Here is a 27,500-nt window from a genome sequence, read left to right as displayed (position 1 = left end):
AAGAACAGAACTGATGTTAGAATGTAGTAAGTCACCTCTTTAAGCTATTGCTGTAATATTAGTTGTAGAGATTGAATGTGCCATGCTTTATAACTGAAATACTATCATCTTGGCAAGACAAAGTATTTGGCTAAACACCAGTCAGAACAGAATGCTGCATGAAAACAACCTGCTTCAGCGAATGTGCTTGTTTTAGCTGTTCATACAGAGAACTATCTAAATTTGCCTCTTAAACCAATAATGTAATGTAAAATATCCGATGCAGAGCTCTCATGGATCTTCTTGCTGTTTGAACTTCATCCCAAAGCAAAGGCATTAACTGGCTGACTCCTCTCTATGTAAAAACAGCCAGTCAGAATGGCAATGTTTCAAGGCCCAACTAATGCAATCGATGGCGCAGATCTTTCAACCAACAATAAGCAGTTCTGGATTGAGCTACTGTAGTAGGCTCTGGAAAAAGACATTTGGTAGACTCATGATGTAATATGGTGCCAGAAAAGCCAAACTGTGAACAAGGAAGGAATACTCTATTACAGTCAAGATGTTTCTGATCCTGTGGAAGGGAACAAGGCTTATGCATATGAAAATTGGAATATGTCATTTCTTGGTCACATCAGGCTTGCTTACCAACAGAATATCAGTGTCTTGGCATTGCAAATAACCTTACACAGAAATCACTATCTGTTTCTAGTGCCCACCTGAAAGAAGCTGTGCACTGGAAGAATTTTTAGCTATTTGAAATATAATATAAAAGGAGAAGGTCAGTCAACAATAATAAATGCTGTCAGTGAGAGTTTCTGAGCAACTGCAGGACTTTATATAATAGAAATAGAACAGTTGATATAGTCAATTTTCATTATAAATCAATTTCACTTATGTTTTACAGTATGACCTCATCCTGAGCTCAGCACATTAAGTGGATTTCTGCTCATCATAGCAATTTTACAGTTACTGCTGAAACTGAACTGATTTATTTTACTATGGTGCCTATATATGAAATCAGCTTTTGATTTCAAATAGAAAAAGCTATTATCCAATTAGTTCTGTACAGTTACCAACATGGGTCTCTAATAATTAATTTGCTTGCCAACTACACATTTTTCACTTTATTTCTTGCACTTTCTTAAGAAAATGGTTTCATAAGAGCAAAATGAAAAGCAAGTATTATCCTATTTTTTATGTGGCTTAGACCCAGTTATCCAATTTTTTACCACTATACATAAAGCAATTCACAAGTAGTACAGAAGAAAAATCGTTACACTAGGTAACTCATATGTGTTTCACTTGTGTCAGGATAAGCCTATTTTGATCACTGAACTACTTTATTTGCACTTGATGCTCAAATAGTAGTGCATTTAGTTAAACAGAAGCATAACCAAAACTCTCTCTGTGCTGCCTAGATCTCTTGCTTTTTTACTCCTCTTAAAAATGCCTCAAACCAGAACCTCTGTTCTTTACCTGCTCAAACATAAAGGCAAATTCCACGCTATCTTTTGGAACATTTTCTGTGTCCAGGAAGCAGTAGAGCTTGAAGTAGAACTTCCAGTGCATCTCCCCAGCTTCAGCAGTGGCAGCAAGCCTGCACAGATGTGTGAAGAAAAAGAGATCAGATCTGTGATATCAAGCTCCTTTCTAAATTGACACCTGAAGAATCTAAACAAGGCATTCAGCTGAATTTTGCTTTGTTACATCTGCTATTGATCTGGTATTGTTGACAGGAGCTAAGCGTTTTCCACAGTTATATCTGGCTGATGTCATCTGGGGTGGTGGTAGTAGTGAGTATTTAGAGCCTACATGAAAATCAGGGACTTACAAATGCTGACTCAGTTCTCAGTCAACTATTACTAACCCAAATTCTTTTAATAAACTTTTATTTGTGGCTCAGTCAGGTGTTGATAAAAGCAACACTATTAAGTCCTGTTATAAAATGTAATCGCACAACAATTCAGACATTCCTTTTTCCCTCCATTACTATGTAGATAAAAGAGGCCGATCACCATGCATGTAATGTACGGATGACAAACAGGTATTTAGACTTGTATTATATTTTCTTACTACAGTCCTATGGGTGGTTTCAGTCTGGTAAGAAAAATGTGAGCCATACTGTGGTGACTTCCATGTGAAGCTAGGTAATAGGTAGTAAGAATGGCAGTGACTGCCCGGAGTTCACTTCTCCCAGTGCTGGGGCAGCCACAATGCTAGTAATGGTGGAAATATTTGTAGTAGTAGAAAAGAAATTGTGGATAAAATAGTGATGAGAAATATCACTCTACTGGTGTCAAGACACAGAAAAACCAAACACAAGTAAATAGGTGGCTCATTAATTCCTTCATGAAAAAAAACAAAGATGCTTTTGTTCCAGGAATGGCCATGTGTGTCATTCAGCTGCATCATCACAAACAAGCAAGAGAAAGAGAAAATTTCCAGTGTCAATAATGCTGAATTTATTTGATTGCTACTTGTTAGAGTGGAGAGAGAAGCAGAGGCACACTCACTTTTCAAACTTTGCCAAGACATCAGCCACAATGGTTCTGCTTTCAATTGCTTTATCAGTAGTTCCATTGTATTCAAACAAAGCAAACATGTTTCTGCTATCCTCCATGGCCAAGCCACGAATTAACTTTTCAACCACCTAATGAAAAACAGCACATGAAAAAAGCATAGCATGGAAAAGCAGCACCAGAGAGTAAGAAAAATAATTAGAAGAAAATTCAGAGCTAGGTTTTACATTAGGCTAAAAATGTTGGTAACATGTTCTCATCAGCAGTTTTACCTGCTGTCAAATCCCACTTTAATTTTTATACTAAATAATGTTGATTCTTTCAGAATATGTATGTGCTATCACCTAGCCTCATATAACTCCTGTATTTCACTAACCCACCAAGAGTGTTCCAGTTTTAGAAAGCAAGTTGGCTCTCAAACACACTAGTATCTACTCAAGTTAGTCTGCTAATGCCTCTACTGAATTGCTTAGTTTTTCCTGCAATTCTTCCTGTAAGAGGGAACTACAGTTCGGTAATTCTCTGCAGAATAAGGACAGTTTATATAGCAGGGATTTCTTCCGAACACACTGAGGGATTGGAGAACAGCTCCCTCCCCCGAAAGGAGTGACCGGTAGAGAAGCCCTGAGTGTTTCCGAAGTTTAGTGCTAACACTGCTATCTGGAATGGGTATGTAAAGGGACACACTGATTTTGTGCCAAAGCTGTTCTGTCACCACTCTCACCTCTCCAGCTGTAGTGTGCGAGTTGATTGTAATTTTACAGGAGCCCCCACCATGGCAATAAACTGTGGATGTCATCTCCTGCCTGCTGATCAGAGCTTCTATTTCATCCCGCGATGGTACAAACTCCCTGCATTTGGTTTTCTTCAGAGATTCATAAGTAAAAAGTGCATATTTCTCCATTTCAGTTCCTGGAAACTGGTCACGAACCCTGTGAGACAAATATAACTACTTTAAGCTGCCAGTTTGTGAAATAGAAAGTTTTCTTATTTGAGAATGTTTGTTTTTCCTGAAAGTATGCTATTTCATTGACACTGTCAAAGGTTTATCTCCACTGTCAAGGAAAGTGTTTTAACTTGTGATGTACTGTGGGATAACTTAGATACTTTCAGCATTTTGTTCTACAAACCTAATGGGAAGAAAAAAGTGAACTTTTATCATTAGCTACAGGAATCTTGCAATGACTCAGATTTGACAGAAAACAAACTATGAAAATCTTCTTGTAATCAACTCCACTTTTTGTCAGTAGCAGTTCTTCTATGAAGACTAAACTGCACTCAAGTACTACACCAAAAAGCAATAAAACATACTTGACTGCTCCACTTTGTGGTGGTGTCACTTAGGATACTTGATTTCTACCCTGACTTTCTTAAAAGATTCTCTCTAGACCTTACTGTTCAGCAGTTAATATTATAAGTATTATATTCAAGTTGTTAGTACTCACAATTTTAATGAACTCAGTTATTGAAAACTGTTGAATTTGGGTGGCTTTCAATACTGAGTGTTTCTATGATACTGCCAGTGATAAAATACCAGACTCTTAAGAGCTACTAAGGTTTAATTGTTGTGAAAAAGTACAGTGATTCATGATCTACAAGGCATAAAAAGATTATTGCAGTATTACAGAAATGCTGTAAGATGCAATCTACAATATTGAAATCAACCTATAAATGTTGTATCAGCTACAATTTTTTTAACTAGGAGGCCAGTTTGTGAGCTGAATTAAACTGAAAAAGTAATCAATATTGGATTTTTTTCATTTTAACAATATAATTTAACAGAATTTTAACAATATTATATGAAGTGAAATTTTTTCACTGATCTTACTTTGGTTGAATGACATATCTTTAATACAAGCATTTTACAAATATTTATAAAATATTAGATTTAGCAAAGTGATTGAAAGAGTCCATGCTCTGCCAAAAATACAGACAAAGCTTTTAAATTACTGAGAACAGTTTGTTGTTAGTGGACTAACTTTACTAATGACACATTTTGCATTCTTCTGCTGCATCACAGCAAGAGGAACTCCACGTACTGGTTAATGATTAGTTAGATTTGCAAACAGATATTTTTACCTCAAATACATCTTTAAATAAGATAATGTTCTTTTATGTGCATGATGCATATTTCATAAAACTAAGGTAAGCAGGATAAAGAATTTTTAGCAGGTTGACTTGGACAGCTGAGAATGGGACCTGGGGGCATGGGCTGCAAGTCATTTAAGCAAGTTTATACAATTACAGAAAGCTCCCCTTTTGTCAACAGTAACAAATTGCACACTCAATTTTGTGGGATGTTGTTTGAGTCTTCAAATGAGAACAATTCCACCTAGATCAACTCGTACATGCATTTACTACAACTTCTTTCTAGATTCATTGTTCAGCATAATTAGTTTACTAAGTGAATGCACCTTCAAGTCTCACTTCAAGATAGGTATCTAAACACTGTTACAAGTTGTGGTTAATAGAACAGTGAGTGAATAAACTTCTTTTCTTGCTTTAAGAATTCAAAGGTTCTTACCTTTTGAGATGGAACTTCAGATATTTGAGGATGCTGCGACTCGGCAGAAATGTGCAACTCATGCAGGTGAGTATTTGCCAACTGTAGAGGTTCCCCACACTCCCAGGGTTAGGCACTTTATTGGTCTGCTTGATGAGCTGACAGTAGAGCTCATCTCGAAGAGGTCGTAAATCATGTCCTGTTTGGAGGATACCTTGGATTATAGGGATGGGATCAGACATAGACTCCAGCTGCTGTAAAGAATTAAATATCTTGATGGCTTCATCTTGTAGAGTTGTGTAGCCTTTGTCTTTCAGCACTACAAAAAAAAAAAAAAAATAGGGAGGAAGGTGTTTAGACTGAGATACAGCAGAGAAAACATTCAGGCTTAATATAGGAATTGCTTCTTGCTGTTCTGTGACCCTCATTACGCAGGATGTTAGAATGGGTCTTTTCCATTTCAAATGTATGATGCATACTCATGAGTTAATTTGCTATTGAGATTTGTTCTGAATTTAATGAAATCCCACTTTGACATTTTTTACAACATAACTTAAAAAGTCTGTCTTGCTTGATTGGAGTTTTTTTGACGGAGAATCTTCCTTCCAGAGTGCCTATCCCTTTCTCGCTGTCACAACAAAGTGAAAACCTAACCAGATCATAAGTGAAGTAAAGCATGCCTGTGTTACAGAAAGTTACAAAGATACATGGCATCACTCCTGTCTACAGCCGTAGCATTTCAATTAAACCCAACCAATATTACGAAACTAAATCATTGCTATGACGTTGACACTTGCTTTTTGAGTGCTGGAAAAGGTGATGATTGTTTTTGTACTCCAGGTTATTCAACATGAGCTAACAACTTTTACAGTTGTAAAAGAACCACGCAGTTCTTGGGTTCAAGAGACGGCATAGATTGTTCTGATGTCTGAATCACTCCGGCCTATCAACCATCAAAGCACAGAACAGTACAGATGCATGTTATGAAATTTCTAACCTGACATACTATTACAGAAAATAACTAGAATTCAACTCTAAGTCAAGGCAATAACTAGGCATCAGTCCATCTGTGGAGCTGCGTTTCGTATTGGGAAGATTTAGGCAGGACTTCCACCTCAGAGGCAGCTAGATGTTCCTCTCCATGGGGAATAAAGAGCAACCATGCTACACTCCTCTGTGGGACAACCTGCTCAAGTGCCAAGAAGATCAGAACTGTGCCTTGCCACACAGGAGGAGGGGGAAGAGAAGGTAAAGGTTTCTGTTAGGATTTTCCTTGTCATTTGAGCAGAAGGATATCACTTGAGTTACCAAGCAGTCTTACTTGGAATAACTTAGCTTTTAATCAACTCCTACCCTCTTCTCAAGGATGAAACTTCTGATTTAACTCATATCTTGTTTAACATACAGTCACAAAATAAGACAAGCAAATCCATTTAAAGACACCAAATTCACAACCATCAATAGCTCTGAATGATTTGTTCAAAACAGATTTCTAAGTTAGTGATTGAACTAAGGATATTAGAAGACATGATTACACCTGTTTCAGGAGTAAATGGACTATTACTTTTTAAAACCATGTGCACTCAAATATTGTTTCCCATAAATAATGCTTCCCACCACAACTGATGAAACTCACACTTGTTAATTGAAAGTTGTGGCTGCTGCAGCTCCCCACATAGGTAGGAAGAAACAATGATTTGAGGAGAGTATGCTTCAAGGACACTGAATGAATTTGGTTAAGTTGCTTATTTCAGTGCAGGGCTTTTCAAACTCTACTTAGCTGTATTGCTGAGGGTAACAAACTTATATTACAGCAGCAAAAGCAACCTTCTGTAACACCTGTGCAGGAGCACCTCAAGCACATGATCTGTGCTAGACAAACTGCTATTCCCTACCTCACAGCAGAGAACAGGGAAGTCTGTCTATTTCTCTTATAAACATGTATTTTGCTTACTGTTATTTCGCTGTAGCCCACTGAGAAAAAATCCCATCCTCTGGTTTAGTCTTTTATAAGGCAAAGTGTTCCTATGATTTAAAAACTTACAGTTTAGATTGATGTCTCCATACGGCAGTGGCAGTAATGGTGAGTGCAACGGATGATGAGTGTAACGGAGAATAGGGTTTCTCTTATAAATCTGTTCAACCACATCAGCATTCAGGCAGTTTTCCTATTGGGGTAAGAGAAAAAAGTAGGATTTTGGGTCCAGCATGAACAGTTTAATAATTTTTTTAAGTGTGTTTTCATTTTACATTAATTTTTAATTCCAGTTATGAAATAATGGAGTAAAACATCTGTATTCAAGTTTTATTAAAAAAAAAAATATTTCTCCAGCATAACTAATTGGCCTTTTCAGTTAGAATCTACAGTAGCTACCATAACAAAATAGTCCAGAAAAACTGCTGCTGTAAACTTGATGTACCCACTCTGACATCTAAATTCTGTTCTTTGGCCAAGTTTGACAGATGTGTGACCACTACCTTGTATCAATTGTGAACTCGCACATACGTTTGTCTATTGATCTGAAGAACAGCATTTGTAGTCTTGGAATTTAGGACTTGATACTTCTTTTCCATGAGAGAAGAGGTGGCATTCTAAGGGAAAAGGCTGGTAGCAGTTCTCCCCTCTTGCACATTAGCAGAGACCTCCAGAAGGACATTCTCTGCCTATGCATGCAATATCTCCAACAGGACCATAAAGCAGTAAGCATTAATTGAGTATGTTTCTCATCACACAGAGACATGAGATGCTTAGCTCATACTATCACAGAAGAAGAAAAGAACCATAAATAAAAAATAAATCACAAGAGCTGTCTAGTCCATATCCTGGTGTGCTGCTCACTGTGGACACGGCCAAACAGGTCTGCTAACTCATGAACCTGCACACTATGCTCTACCGTCAGGTATAGCAACCTCTGTCAAGTTACACAAACCAGTAAAACTTGTTACTGTTTTCATGGAAAAAAGTTCCCCCTCTTGCCCTCCAAGTTGCACTTCATACTTTGCTCTTTTACTCTTTAGATAGAAATTCCTTTATCAGGTCAGTGAATACATTCAGGTTCCAACATTTCAGTCCATGCCACTGTGCGAATAATACTTAGTTTTCTGCTTTATTGCCCAACATGCCAAAGCCAACATAAAAAGGATTTAAGAAACTGTTCTTTCCCAACCCACATCCTCCTGTTTGTGCCTACCTTAATATCCTGAATAAGTTGCTGAGTTGGGGTATCAATTGGTGCTTTTGTGTCAATCACATTCTGGATGGCACTTGACCAGCGGGTTGCCTCATTAAGCAATTTTGTATAGAGACGGTAACAATGTTTGCGTCCATATACAGTTACATTCCAATAACCTAGCACAACAGTAACAATTATTAATCATAGAAGCCGTATCTATAAAAATACCCCAAATTCTCTCTGAAAACAGCTGTAGTCCCATTAGATCCCAAGTACTACATTGTGCATCATGCTGGCAGTTTTACAGGAACTAAGAAGTTGCACGAGTAGTTAAGTATCATAATACAGATAATGTGGTGTTAAAGGAGATTCATTCCTTTAAAAAAGCCTAGGAGTAATATCAGAGTACAACCACCATCATGCAGTCTCCTGTTTTATCCAGTAATCTTAGCAAAAGTGACCATAAGACAACACTATGGAATACTGTTAGCTACTTGTGGCTTATGGGCCCTACTTCTCCAGTCCTATCTGTAACAGGAAAAACTGAGACAGTCTTGCTTTCTACATGAGAGTCTTTCATAGTCTGTGGCACATGCAAACAGGTATAAAGCATCAACTACTTCTTCTGTAAAAAAGGCATTAATTTAACACCAATGAGGTGACAACTACGGCAGGAAGATCATTTCAGTTCAAATTCTCCCTCTGCTTCATTGTATGGGCTTTTTATGAAGCAGATGCAATTAAAGAAAATCTTTTTCATCTTTCACTAGCGAAAGCCTCTTTGAAGTGTCAGTGACCCCAATGAGATTATATAGGACTGTCAACAGTCACTTGTTATTTGCAAATAGCCACTTCCAAGTTGAAAACCAGTTCTGAAAATGCACAGCAGAGCTGCGTCAGGTACACCATGCAGGTTAGCAAAAAGAGGACTCTTACTCTAGATGTCCCTGTAACTTGCTCCACCAAAGTTAGTCCTCATAGTTCCTCAGCACATAAAATAGTATATAAGGAGAGAGCTGCTCTCGTCTTTCCTAAGGTCTTTGATGTGTAAACGTAAGTGTTCACACTAACTCAGCAGCAGTGTCAGTCTATGACAACTTGGATGTTGGCAAGAACAGATTTTACTCCCGTACACATTACCACTGCCATTATTCACTACCAGGAATTCCATGTAAAATGCCTCAGTGACCTAGGAACTTTATTTGTTAATCAAACTTCAACCATAATAATCCATTTAAAACATTCTTATGCACTGTTTGTTGCATGACTAAGTAGTAGGATAGAAGGTATCCGAGTGCATATTTGAAGAAGAGCGATTACCTGTCTCCTTGAAGATTTTTTCATCAGGTGGGACCACTGAGCAGAGGCTGTTCAGAACCAGTGTACCCAGTTTCAAAGAATTTTTCTCTGAACTCTTGTAGTAGTCCAAAGAATTGTGCGTCAAAACAAACCAACGCTTCTTGAGTTTTAATGAAGACATCTTCGGATTGTTCTTTACTTCCTTGTGTAGCCATCCTGGTAAAGACACAATTTGAATCACACAGTTTTTAAAACAGAGTTGCACAAAATTAGGTTGCTGAAACTTTTATAAAAAAAAAAAAATAATCTTTTGTCAACCTACAAAAACGCTTTTGTCATCATGACAGTGTTTTCTTACATGGCACAACAGGAGTATAATTTCAGCTATATTAATTTGTGAGTAAACACCACCGTACATGGAGACGAGGCTCCAACACTCCTGTGCTGGCACATTATGCAGATTGTATTGTGGGAACAATCTCTTTGAACCTTAATAGATGTTATTTACTTTGTTACTGCCCCACTCTGTTCTTACCCCTCACAATGAATTCTTGTCCCTCCACTCTAGTGTCCCCCTTTGACCTTTGGAGCAGGGTTATCCAGTGATGCATCTCTTCAGGAGTGTCAGCATTACAGTGAAGAACACGATTAGCAGTGATGATCACAAATGAATTTGGTCTATGAAAGTAAAAGAAGATTGAAAAAAACTTTACAATCAACATACATGCTGTTTATACCTCACTCATCATAACCATAAATACTGTCCACTGTCTACATTTTCTATTCGGATAAAATCCATCCACCTCTAAAATATTTATTTCAACACCACTAAACCTACAAAAAAAAAAAGAAATAAAAAATAAAAGGCATTTGAAAAGACTCGATTATGTTGGGTTCACACCAAAATGCCAGGGCTTTGAATGGTGGGAAAGTTTACATTAAACTTCAACTTGTCACATCTCAAAATAAATCTATGGTGAGAAAACCCTCCGATCTTTAATCAGCTTTGAATGTGAATCAGAACTCTAATTCAGGGTCAGGCCTATTTAGAGTGTCTGCTTCGGTAGCTACATTAGCTAAAACAAACTACAATTTACAAAGGTCTATAGTGAAGCAGCATGTGAACAGAGTTACTTTTATTTTTAATGCAGTGCAACCCAATTTGCGTAGAGTATAATCTATTTTTAATGAGTCTGGCTTTTATCCAATTCTACACCAGGATTCACTGAAGCATGAAGAACTAGCTCAAGTGAACTGTGCTGATGGCTCTCTGGATTAGACAGGCAGGTTCTTCAGCCTACCAGCACTTGCTTTAACCCTTTAACATTATTTTTTTCATCCTGGAACACACAGATTTTCAGACCTGTGAGATGTAGAAAATGGGAATGATGCAGTCCAGGCTACCCCATGCTCTAAGGTGTAAACAAGGGTAGATCAAACTTTTAGGAGATTATGACCAACAAAAGTAAACCTTTCAGGCTCCCTTCTCCTCAGTTTAGGAAAATTACAGAAGCCCTATTTTGGGATTCGTTCTGAACACAGGTTCACAGGGCTCTCTGCTCAGCTTCTCTCATTTGAGCTTCCACTAGTGGGTTATATGTGTCAAGATAAAAATAATCTATATCAGTCAGATTAGTTTCCTAGTTGAAAGACCTTCCCCACTGATTTAGATTCAGAGAACTAAAAAAAACCAAAACCCACCAAACCCAACCCAAGAAAAAGAATCCATGTGAAAAAAGCTTACAGGAGAAGTGCCATTCCAACTTAAAATTTTGAAAGCTCTGGACATTTGTGTTTTATTGTTTAGGAAACCTCATCTTATAATCACTGTCACTTGTGGGGTTGAGGCCAAGGACAAACCAGTAACTTAAACCCAGCTGTTTCAAACATGTGCAATGAGGAGACTGGGATGAACTCCTACTGTACGAACAGCACCTCACAGCCAGTAACCTTATATGTAGAGTCATTGACTGAACCCAGATTACTTTTTATCCCTCAAAACATTGTGACTAGTTCAAGAACTATGAATATCCTGACAGTTATTTTTTATGCTGCATTGTCTTCTTTGTTACAAGACATTTTTATTCTGGGGAATAATTCTCATCACTATAGAATACAACATTCTTGCATGAGAAGCTGAACAGAAAAATGTTAAAATGATTTTTTCTGCCTACTATATTGCTAAAGGACTCAAAAATAAGCTTCTTTTTTCCAGGAGCATTACTTGTATAAATGAAAGAAATATTTAACCTTTCAGTTTTGGATCACTTTAGTAACTGAACAGCTTATATACAAAGCAGTGTCAGGGAAGTTAGTGAAGCCCCAAATTTAGATTAGATATTAGGAAAAAAAATTCTTCATACTATGAGGATGGTGAGGCACCGGCACAGGTTGCCCAAAGAAGCTGCCCCACAAGGCCAGGTTGGATGGAGCTTTCAGCAACCTGGTCTAGTGGAAGATGCCTCTGACAATGGTAGGGGGATTGGAACTAGATGATCTTTTAGGTCCCTCCCAACCCAAACCCGTATATGATTCTATGATTCTGTGATTCCTATTCCATGTTTTAACATGTGGTGTTTAGTACTATGAAAAGGGAAGCAATAATGAATTACTTTAATGCATAGTTGGTCAGTAGAATATAGAGATTAAATTATAAAGCATCCAATTTTGACTAGAGAAAGGGGAAAAAGAAAGTCACAAGGCATGGTTCTGACTTACCTATCTGGATTGTCAGCAGCACAGACAGAATCAATCAGTCCTACATCAAGCGTACCCTATAAACACCCAGCCAGAAAAGGAGGAAAACATTTACTATTACATTACTCACAGTACTCTTCTCAGAGATGGGTGAAAGGAGCAGCAGCTAAATGAAATGCAGATTTGGGTATCAATTTCTCTTAACCATTAAAACTGCTAAGGGTAAAACTAAGAGAACTCAGATAAATAATTCCAGTAAAAGATTATCTGTAGTTAAGCTGAAGGCAGCTCTAAAACTGCTCTTACTTTTCTATGCTTCCAAACCTGTTTGAATGTTTCACCTAAAGTACCATCGCAATATAAATGGCATCCTCTCAGAACAAACTTCTGAAGCCATTAAGCAGAAGGTTTTATTTCCCCTTGCTTGATATTAGGTTCCAAATGTATTCCATTTATTCCCAATGTATGTTGTACAGAATGATAAATGCAGTTTATATGCAGGACCAGAGAAATCTCAGATTTTCAACTCTTGGGGTTTTATTTTACACATTAACTGTAACTTTGCAAGACTTCAAACTCAAGCACAAACTGTGTTTTGGTAGGGAGCTGGACCATAAAAAAACACCCCTAAAATAACACTCATTTTTCATCAAGGTGAATGATGGGTAAGGAATCAGAAGTCACACTCTCTTTCTGCATATCTACAGGACCAAGGGTATGGAGCGTCTAGCCAGTGTCACAGCTACGACCACATGTAAGGAATCCTAGGTTGTGACTCTCAGAAGCTGTGGCCACCACAGTACCCCTCTTTTCTAAAACTATTTGCTCTGAAAAGTTCTTCAGATTTAGACTTACCACAGCATTCTGTGGATTTGCCTGCTCATCATGCATCTCTCGGATCTCTTGCTCTGTGGACGCATGAACTTGACTCAGTACACTAAACCACTGGCTGTGGAAAGAAGGTCAGCAGTGTAAGTAAAACGATGTTCCTGAACAAGCCTTCTGTCACCTTTGTTCTGCAGAATTCTAGCAGGTTCTTCAGGTTTTTGAAATTGCTTAAGGTTCCTTTTTGTCAACATGCAGAAAAGCAGCAAGGCTTTATGTCAGTTCAGGTAATACTGGGTTCAAGCAAGCCCCTCCAGATCTTCCATCCAAGTTCATGTCATACCCTTCCTCCTCAAGACAAAAACCTTCTACAAAAAGTGGCATCTCTGAAAAACTGGCAGTAAGCACACTGAAATATCTGAGTGCTTAGAGAGTATTTGTAACATATTCCATATATTTCATCTGGAAAAAAAACCCCAAACATTCCTAGCTACACACAAAGCCTTTAATGGGAAACCCAACCTTCAGATTATAAATTCTGCTGCACTGATAGCGTGGCTGGTAATAGTTTCTTACAATCATACTTCCACAAAGACCACCCAAGTCCATGAAGGTGTCTGAGAGGGGGAAAAGAATAAAACCCCCAAGCAAATACATCTACATTTTTTTGTCCCTTACGGAACACTGGAAAAGCCAGCTACTGGAAGGACCAGTGAAGTTGAACCAGAGCTAATGTGTGCCACTCCAGTGGCCTTGTGTACATCCATAACAGCAAAAGTGGCAGAGAGGTTTCCAGTACTCAGCCCCTAGTGCTGAACTGCAATTGCAGGATTTAATTCCAACCACACCTTCTGCTTCTGGGAAATCTCTACCCTTCTGGCACTTACATATGATAAAGCTCAACTGCTCTAAGCAATCCCACTGAAATCTGAGGGCAGAGCTTGGCCTGTTTGGCAGGTTCCTGAATTCCATTCTTTGAGATAGGAATTTGCCATTCTAATGAAAATCACCTGGGGCCAAGTTTTCAAAGGGCTGAAAAGCCCAGCCTTTAAAACAGACTACTCACTTTCCTGCAGAGGCTTCTCCACCACCACCAGGATGAGGAAACAAATGCAAAACTACTGGATTTAAATTTAAAGCTGTCTTTTCTGCAATTGCTTATAGTCATAGAATTTATACCTAGGACACTAAAATGGTGCCTCCTTAACGCCAGCATTCAGAAGCCAACTGTTCCCCATACTGTAGATAATCTAGGAACCAAACTGACAAAAGAGCTTGATAAAACCTGTGTAAGTCTGTCAGACAGCACCATCACTGCCATATCCTAAATCCTTTCTAACAGCCTATGCTTTCATTAGAAACAATCCAAGGCATATGAAGAGAAACAAAGATTTCTAATGACTGACAATAAAGAACATGAAAACATATTTAGTTCTCATTCTTTTGTTAAGACTCAGAGGTAACCACGGAGAGGTTATGCTTAGCACTTTGCTGGATGTAAGACAAGGTCATTGAAAACCCTTCAGAAATGAGGGAAGGGTCATCTACAGAGAAGGAACCATCAGCTGAAGAAAACTAAATGCCAGCTACCAAAAATTTCCCACAAATTAAATTCAGCTTTCTTTTTTGCACTCAGGAATTGCAAATGTATTTTAATGTCAATCTTCTATTTAAAAACAGAGAAAGACTTCATTTAGTAATAATTTATTATTGCATTTTAAAGAACAATTCAGAGTTTTCATAATTTCATGTCTCTTTGTGTAAACAATGAAAAAGAATTAATCATGGTACTTGGCAAAAGACAAAGGCAGATCTGACTCTCCTTTTGCTTTCTTCCCTCTCGGGACCTCCTTTGTCTTTCAGCTCAGTCCCAGAACCCAAGAACAGAGAAAAAAACAGACTAGAGGTTTGAAGGGAATAAACCCTCAGTAATGGCTGCCCACTGAAGCATTACTTCTCAAATAGATTTCCGTGATCAAAAGAGTAATTCCTCTTTTGGGAGGGTTTGTGGGGGTCACATTTCTCTTGGTTTTTCCCTTAATTTGAGCAAAAAGCAACCTCAGATCACGATTTAACCCATGTACAAAATACTTTTTTCAATAGTAGATCCAGAACCACCACAGTCCAATAATTGTGTACTTTACTTTAAATAATGCCAAACACTAACAAGACTTTGACTTAAGAGCATTTGCAAATCATTACGCACCTCCCTCATTAAAAACTTTTGGGATGACTGAGAAAAAGAAATATGAAAGACACTGGTAAATACGCTCCTCCTCCATGTTTAAAAAAAAATGAAAGAGATGCACGACAACAGACAAGTCTTTATGCTGATAATTTCTCATTGGTCCCTAGGGCAGGTACACAAGCCTAATAAAGGAGACTTCTGCTAGGCCTTCATTTTAAAATAAACTCAAATCACACAAGAATCTTAACAAGAACTGCTGGAAAGGTCATAACTTGTTTCAAGGGTAATTTTAAGGATGTCTAAAAAATGAAGAATGATTCTGCACTGTAAGCATTGCTAAATTTATACTCGGGGTCTTGTGATACAGGTAGGTATTGTACCTTTAAAAAGAACAGAATACGAAGCAACTTTCAAGGCTTCACAGCAAAGTAGCTCAAGTGATGTTGACATAGGCATTCTGTATTCTGGCCTAGGGGCAGCAAGGCAGTGGGTAATAAGCTTTGATTACTAAGTTCACTTTATTCAAATGCCTGATTTTTATGGGCAAGCATATTATTATCTCACATGAACTGTAGTGTAGGATTTTCTTTTAAGAATGCACTAAAACCGATCTGACAAGTCAGGCTTGCTCCTCACCTGCCAGGCTCCCCCTGCAGTTTGATATGTATCCTTTAGCAAGAAAGGTAAGACCCTTCTTAAATAAGCAGAAAGGAAAAAACCCTCTTGCATGCTCTTCTTATTCACGAACATGCTTTCACCATAAAATCCAGTCACCCCATTACAATTTTTATCTGAAAATATTTTAGGCTCTGCTTAGGCAAACAGATCCCAACCCTGAAGAACAGTGCTTTATTTCAGACAGATTGCGGGAGCCTGAATACTGATTTAATCTATGCAGCTAAACACTGCAGGATAATGTACAAGATGAGCATCAATGGCTGATGGCTGCCTCTTTACAGACATACTGTGTTTCAGAAAGTTGCTAGTAATAAATGGGTAACAGCCAAATTTTAGGAAAATTTTCACTGGCAGTCTAACTCTCCCCACTAATATTCTGTCACGGGATTTTTTTTCTCAGCAGGCCTTTCAAAAGTGTTAAATGCAACGTGTTTAACACAGCCTGAATGTTTTGTGACAGTGGACAAATGAATGACAAGCACAAGTCAGACTGGCACAGAGATTTCATACCTTGCATCCTCAGGAGACTCAGCAATTAAGTGGTAGGTCCTATCGCCCATTATTAGATCAATACCGTTTTCTTTTCCTGTATTATCAACAATCTCTCTGAAAAAGAAAGCACAAAGATTAAGCATTACAAGTTGTCGATGTCTGGAAAATTCTGTTCTGCCAAGAGGCTCACAAACCACTGACACTTAAAATAACAGCAGTCAGCCTTAAGCAGGTTTATGTGCAAGGCTCACAATGTGGTTTATCAGACAGTATGAATTCATCAAACTGTAGCTGTTTTTTCTGCCTATTTCTGTACAAATATAATAACTCTGATTACTGTCACTATACCAAGTTGACTACTCTGTTACTGTTTTAACAAGAGATAATGCCTTTAAAGAAAAGGCACTATCGAACCTCAAGAGAGGCAAGGATGACTGAGTTGAGAAACGGACATATTTCTCAACTGGCTGCATACCCAAGTAATTTTTGGAGTGCTAAAAAGAAAGCTCTTGAAGATTAAAACCAAAAAGCAAACAAAACTTGGATTAGTGATTCTGTGTGGCTGTGAGTCAGCATAAAGACAATTCCAAAGATGGCTTCCAGAAAAAGCTGAACATTCATCTGCTGAAAAATTACATCTTTCTGATGTGTCGTTTGGACATCTAAGTATTGGTATAGTAAATAGCCATGAACCACAAAGCACAAGATTTTTAAGGAATATTTGAAGTACTATGTCAGGTTTTCCTGAAGCTTCAGAAATCAACTTGATTTCTTTCTTGCTGTTTTACTGTATTTGGAGCTTATTATTTCCTTAACTAGCCATACTTCCTTATCAGCTATACCATTCTCCTAAATCTCTATCCTATAAACAATATATGCAAGCTCTGCTTATCAGGCTCATTAGGACAATTTATCTCCTATTTAAACAAAAATCTATGATTCTGTCCTGTTGGCTTAAATTTGGTTTCCTTCCCTCCGTATGTTGAGCAGCGTCCAACAGAATCCCTCCCTGTTCTGTGTTTTAAATGAAGCAGCCTAAGATTTATTTAATTTGCGCAGGGTCCCTAATGTGGAGTGGTGAAATATGTAAGTCAGACGATGCATTAGGAATGCACTCAGTGAATATTAAAGTTACATACAAAAGCTATTGCTTATTTCTCATAACATGCACCTCTTTAAATACAAGTATGCTTTCTTTTAGCTGTTTTATACACAAATAGTCATTGATTGAACCTACAGTTCCAGTTAGGTTCAACAACCTTTGACAATTTTAAACGTACATTCAGCGATGAACTTCAATAGGGCACAGTCGATGAAAAAATGCGACAAAAGAAAAAAGACAGTTTAAACATATTAGAAAACAATGCTAGATACATGCTATGGTACATGAGACAGAGTGGTAGGAACTTCAGTGTCTATTTAGAGATTTGCTTGACAGTCAGTAGCCCACTGGTTTTACAAGAGCAAGTCAGGATGCTCACTGAAGCTATTTACTTTGCCCTGCTTGAAATCAAGCTCAAGCCAGGACTTCCAAAGAAAAGATTAATGTAAGCTTTCTATTTAATTCAAGTACTCTGTTAAATTAAGAAAATAAAAAGGATAGTTGCAGATTACAAGAAGCAGAGTGGAATGAAGTGCTACAGCCATTGCTATTTTTCTCTTCCTTTGAAGAAAGCTCAGGCACACTTTTATACAGAAATGAGACTACCAGTGTTAACACACTCTAATTTTTAAATTTGGTTGGATAATAAAAAGTTCATAAAGCACACTGACTGTTTAGAAGGAAAAAAATACCATCTCTTAGAAAACTTTTTCAGGAAGCATAGATTTTTAAGGTACAAGGAACTTTAGTTACTTACCTTACCAGATGTAAGTTACTAAGTTAGGTTTAGTAATTTTTTTTAAAATTAATATACACATTTTAAAGAGCATCCTACCACTACCACAATTATTTCAAACATGAAAAAAAAGAATCATAAATGCACGCAGAAGATACAGCTTTGACCAGCTCTTACTTAAATATATTCAGGGCCTATTAATTCCACCCTCTTTATTCTAGGTTTGCCTGCAGCTATGGACTTGGCAACATGCCCCAAATTGCCTTGGGAATCATTACAGACTAAGTAGGGCCTCTAGTCTGGGAGAAAGCATAGACAGGTTCATTATAGCAGCAGTTTTCTGAAGTATTTGGCACTGGCTTAGCTCTGAGCACTCTGGGGACTAAAGAGAGAGCCAAGTAAGGACAACACTTGCTTTCAGTAACTCCATCACACACACTTTTATGGTTGCATTCACACAATTTGAAGGCAGGCACTAAACATCTTCCCAGATTAAGACTCAGGAAGTATTTAGGAGAAACTATGCCTAACATACAAAACCCCATATAAACCTACTTGGCTGTTCGGACATCCATGGCACCCTTTAGCTTTTCTTCACTGTCATTTTCGAAGTACATCAACCTGGACTGTCTGAGAACAAACCATCGTTTCTTCCAGTTCCTTCTGGAAAGCGTAGATGATCCACCCCCCTTTTTGTGAAGCCAACCCTGCTTAAGTGCTTCCTGCTTGGAACGAAACCACAGGAAGGTCTCATCTTTCAGGACACACCAGCGTCGCTTCCATGTGTTTATTAAGCCACCTGGCAAGAGAGACAGATGTGGGTTTATACCTAGGTAAGAGAAACAATTATAATGTAAAACAGAAGCGGTGACCAAACTAACGCTGGAAGACGCTGACCAATGATGCTACACTTAAACTGAGTCTCTGCTATAAGCCACAAAACCAAAGATCTTACTTTTGCGTATCCTTAAGGCCACCAATATTGCTGTCTACCTTAAAGATTACAGTAAGTCTCTACATAACAGAAACATGTATGTAGCATCTATACAATTATATATACTTATACATAACATATATATAAATAATAAATTATTAAAAAGTCTTACTGCACTTGAGAATCAGATCTTTAACACTGTTTTCAATGTATCTCAGTGACAATCTAAGAAAACTTTAGTGTTAAACTCTGTCCTCTCTCCAGGTTATTTGGGGGTAACAACATTCAACTGAAACCCACAAAACCTGAAAAAGCTACACTTAAGAGTAGGAAATACCCTAAGGTGAGCTCAGTCATACCAAAGTGTGGCTGTAAGGCAGACAATAGACCTTGCACTGTAGTTACATCACAGCCATCAAAACCGTGACCAAGCCAATATACTCCTGTCATTCCACAACTTACTGCTAACTATGTCAGAAAGTAAAAGCCCTGCTAGTGATGCCTGCATTATTTTTCACACAAACATAGCTGTGCCCACATTCATCACTGTTCCTATTCCAGGAAAATATGTTATACTATGGTGATGGGTACCAAAGATTCATCTAAATGGTAATTTACTATCAATCATCAGAAGGTAAGACCAAGAATCTTAACCAGAGAATTCCTGTGTATATTCTTTCAGTTTCTCATGCTCCTTTGCCACACATACCTTTTCTTGTGTCTTTCAGGTCCAAAATGAAAGTCAACTGAGGTCAGTAAAACTGGCCTGCGATGCAGAATGCTGTCTATGTTACAGGGTTTTGGGAGCAGGAATCAGTTTTCCTCAAAGTTTGGCACAACTTGACTTTGTGAGTTATTTTGTTCTATTTATATTGGATATTCAATTGCTTACGAGCCAGCAAAGATGTAAAATGAAACAGAGGCAGCCCAAAGTGTTGATGTTCCTTTGCAGAGGGGACAAACACTGCTAGATGTAAGCCACTGCAAGTAACTTAATTTAAGAACAGTTGAAATTTAAGTTACTTTTCCACCCTCCTTTGAAGAATAAGAAAATAGCTTAACTGTACAGGAACTGGAGTTCAAGGTATAATAAACATTTCTGGTTATTTTGTATATTTAGCAAATTCTGATTCACCCAGTACCTTTCATGTACAGAAAACTGTGAAAGTAGGGCAGGCTGACACAGCTGTAGACTGAATCCCTCCGGTAGGAAAGTTCATCATCTGTATCAAACCTGGAGTCAAAGTCTTCTTCACTGTCTTCAAACTAGAGAAAAGAGGAAATAAAGGTGAAATGATCTCTCAGGGTAGGGTTTAGATAAAACTGGTTTAGGAGTCTTCAGCTAAAACATCTTATGATGTATTGGAAGGGCATGATTCCTCATTGCTTTTTGTCCAGCTAACAAAGGAAGGAGTACATCACAGTAAGGTGCAGCTTGAACTGTTTGATTATACACTAGCCCTAATCTCATGTAACAAATCTATAAACCAGCTTTGTAACTGCTCAGGAAAGTTATCCCCTTGCAAGAGCATGGCCAAGTTATGCTACCTTGTGCAACCTCCCTCTATCACTGATGTGCTGTGAGTAACAGTTTAGAAAAGTCTTGAAAAACAAACATATTCCACAAGCTGCAGTAATACCTTTCCTCCACCCTCACCCCAAATAATCAGAATTTCTGTTCTGTATCAAACACATCCAGAGTTGTGCAACAGGAAGGAGTCCTCAACAGAGACAGCTAAAAGTGTTTCTGTCTTAGGCAAGAACTGTTAATTTATCCCAATGACCAGGATGGCTCTTTGATGACTGGTTTGCAGTACATAACTATATATATTTTAGTGTAAATGTTTTCTTTCTAAGTAAGTTGGTGTTGCTGAAATAGTATCTTACTTTCCCAACCAGTCTCACAGAAATATTCTGTGAGTAGCAGGGGAAATTATATTCTTCTGAAAAACATTTGCAGGAGTAAATCCCACAGTATACTACTCAGTAACAACACTGAAAAACAGCTTCTCAGTATGAGTGTCTGCATAATTTTAACATTTGCCATCAAGTGAAATTTACTCTCCAAGTAATCTTGAAATACATCTGGCATTTCTGGGACTTCTGTGAGCAGTTTTATTCCTGTATCCTGTAGCAACTTGCATGCATAACAGAATCTGGTTTTTATTTCCTGAAATCAATTCCCCACCTGGTACCTTAACTCCAAATACACACAGAGAAGAATTTTGCTTATGAATTATGTCCAAGGCCATGCACTGAGCTCCTCACCAAATAATGTGAAATTCTGCATTAAGACACATAGAAACATATCCTTGCATAAGCTTAGGACTGCAAGCACCATCTGAACCACTTCTAACTCTAATGCACTCACCCCAGTGGCATCTAGATGGCAACAGACAACTACGTCCATACACAGTCTAAGCAAGTCAAACTGCACAACACAGACATTTGTAACAACAGCTACAGTGATTCTAAGGCTGCACAGTGGGAAAAAAAGGAAATCAGGAAGCACATATCAATTATTAGATAATAAAAACAGTGATACTTACAGAAGACTGAGCTCCTTCAGAGCTAAACCGGTATGCTCCAGAGCTATTGTATGTCCCAACTGAGCATCGGTAATCTGGTGACCACTGGCTACTGTGTGAATTAGAGAAGGTCACGCTGCTACCAGAAGTAATAGCACCATCTTCATAATCGTCTTGGTCGTAATCATAGTCTCCATCGGGAGAAATAAGTTCCACAGAATTTGGGGGTCTACATGATACATTTTCTGGCATGCAATATGTGGATTCACCACTTGAAGAGTTGTGGAGACTGACTGTATCATGGGCAGGAGGTATAAGCATGGCGTTGCTAGCAGCAGGAATTGTTGGCACCACGGTATCATTCATATAGGGATCCTCTTCTGAGGAGTCATCGCTTGTTCTGATGCCACTGGTCCTTTGATCAGAATGGCCATGCTCACTTGGGTTGGGCGAATCCTTAAATGCATCATCATCAGCTTCAAAGCCCTCATCTACCTCCTCCTCAGGATATGGCTGGCTGAAGTTAAAATTGGGTTTTTCACTGCAGGCATTTCCAGTCTGTTCAGTCAGCTCAGCAGGATACCCACTGCCCACAGAGAGAGACCTCTCAATGTTTCGGACACATTCATCAATCTCATCAAAGTTCAGGGATTCCAGGAACTCCTGGGCTGCTCGACATGCTTCGTCCTCAAGCCGCCGGAGTTCCTCATCTCGAAGCTGCTGCAGCCTCTGTAATGAAGCCTCTGTCAAGGACAGCTCCTGCTGCTTCTTCACACGCTGCAGGTCTTCAATTTCTTTTTCCAGCCGCAGGATTTCTTCCACCTGCCTGCTTTCTTTCTGCTTCTCTACCTCTTGCTTCAGCTCTGCCTCCTTCTGGGCTTTCTGAATGGCAGCCAGTTCCTGCTTCTTTCTCTCTTCTTCAGCCTGCATCCAAAATAAAATAAATGAAAAAAAACCCCAAAAAACTTAAAATAAAGCACTTCAATGCAAGATTCCTTTTTTTACACTTATTTATTTCAAAAGCACTATGCTCCCCCCATGCTGTTCCATTTAAAAGGACCCTTATCCCTACATCAAAAGCGAAAGGAAAGAAAAAGAAAAACTAAAGCACAATTACATTTGCTCACAGATACGGGAAGGCTCAAGTACGTGCAGAAAGTTCAGTCTTTGCCAGAAATTAAATGAAGCATGAGGTGAAAGAAATTTCCATGCAAACAACTGTATCAAGTTTCCTTTTGCTTTATCTGCCAACTCCTGTAATAAGTTTAGTTTAAATGCCACAGATGCCTTTTAGTTTTTTAATGGCTGGGTTGAGATACTCAAATAAACAGGATGGCTGAAAGCATAAAGAATATAATTTACCTGCTGGGCAAGACGCTCTGCTTCTTGCCTTTGTCTTTCCCTAAAAGTGAGGGAAGAAAACAAGTTAGTAAATCAAGCTCGACATAAGCTCATCACACACCTTTGCTAGGGCAATAGCTCAGTTTGCAAAGATCATCTGCCATATGGAAAAGACAGCCAAAAATAAGGTCACTAAGAATATGTTTGTGAATATGAAACTACCATGATAGCCAGAAGAATCTTTTAGCACGAGAAGCAAGGGTTTCCAAAATCACATGATAACAACCTGAAATAAAGGCTATTCAGACCAAAACCTGGTATGGCACAGACAGGAGAGTGATGCAAGATAGCATACTGCACCTTTCTTCCTCCTCTTTTCTTCTTTCCTCCTCTTGTCTCTGCTTCTCCTCTAGTCGCTCCCTGTAAACACGTCGAGCAAGCTGGCCTCGCCGCTGCTTCTGAAGGATTATGGCTGCTTTCTTCAGGCACAGGAACTTTTTCCTACCGCTAAATGCTCTGTAGTTCTTCTGTATCACAACCACACAGTAGAGAACCTTTCTATACCGCTTCCTGGGAGAAAAATAGCAGATTTCTAAGGAAACAGGGAACTAATGAGGAGTGGCAAGAGGTTTTGCCATGGTGATTTGCAATAATGAGCCATGATAGTAAAACAATTTATTAGTTCTAGTTCTGTGATGGTTTCCCCATTCTCTTTCACATTCTCCTCCCTTTGAGAAGAGATTATTTCCTTTCTATCTCAGCACTGTGTCTTCATTAAGTAAATGCACATTACACCTGTCTTACATATCCTTATGCCCCTGACAAGGAGATACTAAAAGGACAGCTCTGTGTGTGTGCACCCATGTGGAGAAAGAATATACAGAGATAGTCATCCCACAACTATAAGAACAAGTATCATGAGCTGCAGGATAGCTCCGTCATTAAAAAAAAAGCAATATAGTTTTTAAGTAACATACTGGAGAATATAAGGACAGGACTAATATACACATGAAAAGAAATGACCTCATTGTGCAAACAAGTTTCCTTAAACTGTCCTCAACTGATCTGCAGAAAAAGCAAAGAAATTAACCTATGGGATGAGCAATTCCACCTAATACATAATGCATGAAGCCAGGTAAACAAGTGAAACATCAATCAGTTACCTCATGTCATAGTTCTTTAAGACCTAAACTCTTTTCTGACCATGCTGAAGCAAAGATTAATCAGAATCTCAGCTGGTGACTTGGGGCAGCCCCATTAGGTGCCATCCAGCCACAGTTCCTACCATGGATCTAATGCCATGATACAATTATATGGATATTGGCTGACCTCTAAACTTCCATAACATCCTATTCAAACTCCACTGTGTTTTATTCATGGGTCTGGCAAAGATACCAGCTGCTGTTTTCAAAAGTCAACTACAGGATTTGGGTGCCTGGTCCCTAGAAAAAGTTAAGTATTGCACCAGAAGGATTTAACTCCATGACACTCCACCCATTTATTTCAAAGCGTGTTTATTCATATTCTTATCTAGTCACTTACCGGGCTGCATAACCTAAGATGTGCGCTCGGATAATCATTGCTGCCTTGGTGACTTCCACCTCTCGCTGTTTCTCCAACTTGTGTTCCAAGGACTCCCGGAGAAACACCTACAAGAGAAAACTTCTGGCTTAACAAATTGCAGAAAGCATTGTATATAAAAGACAGCAAGGTGCTGCCAATGTCAGCCCAAGCTTCAAGCCTCAGGTTTGAATCCAGGGACAAACATACCATTTCCTCAATAGAGAATTAAAAACCAAAATGTATTCCTCTTAGAAAAGAATACCTGCAGATGATGCTCTAACTTTGGATTTCACTGGAAAGAGCCTGATTACACTAATGTGAATTTTAATTAGGAGCAGGATTTTTCCAAAAGCAATGTAATTCGTTAAACAGCCTTTTCCCACCAAAGAGTAACACAGGCCAAAGAACCTGTAGGACTTAGCTTGAACTTCCTGAGTTGAGGGGCAGAAATACCACCTGATACTTTAGGTGTTTTACAGTAACATCACCACAGTGTGGTGATGAGGAAAGTGTGTGAACAGTAGGGGCTCTGCTAAGGGAGGAGGGCTGCAAAAACATCTAAAAGCAGGAATACTTCCTGAAAGTGTTTTGAGTTTTTCCTTGCTGTGAAAAAGCCCAAAACAACCAACCAAAAACCAAAAAGCACCAAACAACAACAAAAACCCACCCAAACCCTGGACTTTTTAAGGTGTTCAAGTAGAAAAAAAGGTAGTTTTTTCCTCTGTGTTTAGGGAAAAAAAAAGCCCATCATCAAAGCCAAAGCAGCAGCATACCTGAGGAGAGGCACACTTGTGAGTTTTGAATGCAGCTCAAAAGCAACTACATTTTACCACAAATCACCTAATACTAAGGAATATAAAAAGTCCCACAGAAAGTCTCAGAGTTCCAAGATACAAGTTGCACCAAGCAGCTCTTTCTAGATCAAGTTTTTACTCATGGACAAAGCCTTTTCTTTTACTCAGTGGGCAATCCTTCAATGCTCTGCACACACTGGCTTTAAAACCACAACAAAATTCTGCTTCAGAAAGGCATTCAGCTATATCCTGAACAAAAATGGACGTTAAGCCTGTGTTAAGCCCAGGCTTTCCTGAGCAGGTGCATTGCAGCTTGAGATGTAAAAGATAAGGGGGGGGAAAAAAAAAATCACACTGAAGCTAAATCATCATAATGTTGTAAATCCCCTTTTTAAATAATGTGGGCAGGATAGTGCCCCATCATGCCATGTTCGGTCTGAAACCAGTGCCCTCTTGTTCTCTTCTACAATAAGCTGTTTACGAAGACTCTTACAAATGTGCAGGCAGCTCCGGAGGAGGAGGAGCCCAGGACCCAGGAAGGGAAGTTATAACAGAGCTCTGGCTCCTGCCGAGGTCCTGATGAGCTGGTTAAAACAATTTCAGGTTCTGATAAATATATGTCCCTAAGATGCCAAGGCACTGCTCAGGGTCCACGCATGAATACCATTAATACACTACATCTGGAAGTATAATGGGAAGCACAGCCCAGCTCTGCAGCCAAATGTTATCACTGTATTATTTGTATGCCATTGTCTACAAAAATGGGATGAAAGATGACTTCAGTTGACATCAGCATATTTCAGATTCTATCTCTTACCATAACTGTAAAACAAATCAGCTTTCCCTCTGAGAGTCCTTAGGTGTGCAGAAGAGTGGAGGAAACCCTCCAAACGATGCAGGTGTGGGGAGAAGAAGATGAGGTGGAAGGGCACTTCACACAGAAATCAATCAGATTTTACAAAATATTACTGCTACCTTATGGTAATGAGAGGGTGTTTTTTTCCCACAATTCTAACAATTGACAAGAAAACTGCAAGTGTAACACATAATTCATCAAACTATTTCTGGGTGTGGTTTTGTTCTTTCTCCACTACAGAAGACCTGGGAGCACCAAAAGAGTTACCCACGGGGAAAAAAAAAGATGAGAAAGCCATCTGCAGAGGCCTGGGGGATGATCCTTGGCAGTGATGGTTTGTAATGCACTCTCTAGTTCTTTGCACCATGCATTTTTAATATTTAGGAAATCTCAGATCCTGCAATGGGGAATCTTCTCCCGAGTACAACATGCTTTCACATCACGTAAGTCCAAAAGCACGAATTCACAAGGAGGGGAAACTCTGCACACAGCTGTTGTCCAAAATCAAATTTGCAAAACCAGCTTGAAAGTACACCTGGATTGTTTCATTTTTCCAATTAAAATACCATTATTTTAATAAAAATTATTTGATTTATTCTGAGGGGGAGGGAGGGACAGGGAGGAAGTTGTGAACAAAGTTCAGGTTGTCCAGTAGGTCCTCTGCAGCTGTACAGTATAAACCCTGTCCCCTCGGCTTTGTAAAAGCACCAGCCCCACAATATGCAGAGCCAGATTATTTTACCTTATTTTTTCCAAGCTGCCACTCAGTGCTTGTGTTGTCATACAGACGAAGTAGGACGGCACATTTCTCATTTACATCTTCAGGCAGAGTTAAGTTTCTCATGAGGACTTTATACCTGTCAACCCAAAAGCACTTATTACTTCATTTAGGAGACAAGTTCTATCTTTGCCAGATTATTTCTTTTTCTTATTAGATTTTCACTTTGTTCCCCAACATGGGAACACTGATTTGGTACCCGTGACTCTTATCTGAAGTGCACAAGTCACTGTGATTACCTTTTATAAAAGTCCTGAAAAGGCCTTCGGACCGGGAAACCGGCCCTCCGAATCCTGACTGTCTCCAGCATCCCAGAATAGCGCAGCTGGTTGAGCACCACTGTCTGATCAAACTGGTCTGGCATCTATAATGAAAAGGTTCAAAACAAAGGTTTAATAGCAATGGTTAGAGATATCAGGGGAAATAAACAAAGGGCAGATTACATGAATCTGAAATGCACAAAGGCTAAAAACTGGCTACACAGTGTCTTAAAGGCTTTAGCACTTCTGAGC

General features: G+C 38.8%; 1 protein-coding gene across 1 annotated transcript in view; it reads right to left on the bottom strand.

Moving 5' to 3' along the window:
- Positions 1-27,500, bottom strand: part of MYO10 (myosin X) — a gene marked incomplete at its 5' end in the record, with an annotated part of 159,055 nt that overhangs the window by 3,108 nt on the left and 128,447 nt on the right. Inside the window, 19 exon segments of the mRNA XM_080610818.1 lie at positions 1,459-1,579; positions 2,496-2,632; positions 3,226-3,433; positions 5,026-5,323; positions 7,049-7,172; positions 8,196-8,353; positions 9,498-9,692; positions 10,012-10,154; positions 12,195-12,250; positions 13,029-13,122; positions 16,375-16,470; positions 18,750-18,993; positions 20,271-20,394; positions 21,678-22,580; positions 23,019-23,058; positions 23,358-23,567; positions 24,540-24,646; positions 26,953-27,067; positions 27,228-27,352. Of these exon segments, the coding sequence (XP_080466944.1) occupies positions 1,459-1,579; positions 2,496-2,632; positions 3,226-3,433; positions 5,026-5,323; positions 7,049-7,172; positions 8,196-8,353; positions 9,498-9,692; positions 10,012-10,154; positions 12,195-12,250; positions 13,029-13,122; positions 16,375-16,470; positions 18,750-18,993; positions 20,271-20,394; positions 21,678-22,580; positions 23,019-23,058; positions 23,358-23,567; positions 24,540-24,646; positions 26,953-27,067; positions 27,228-27,352 (3,498 nt within the window).

The sequence above is a fragment of the Psittacula echo genome (assembly GCF_963264785.1).
Source record: "Psittacula echo genome assembly, chromosome: 2".
Lineage (NCBI taxonomy): Eukaryota > Metazoa > Chordata > Aves > Psittaciformes > Psittacidae > Psittacula > Psittacula echo.
Note: the sequence above shows the minus strand (reverse complement) of the source record. Positions and strands in the feature narration are given on the sequence as shown.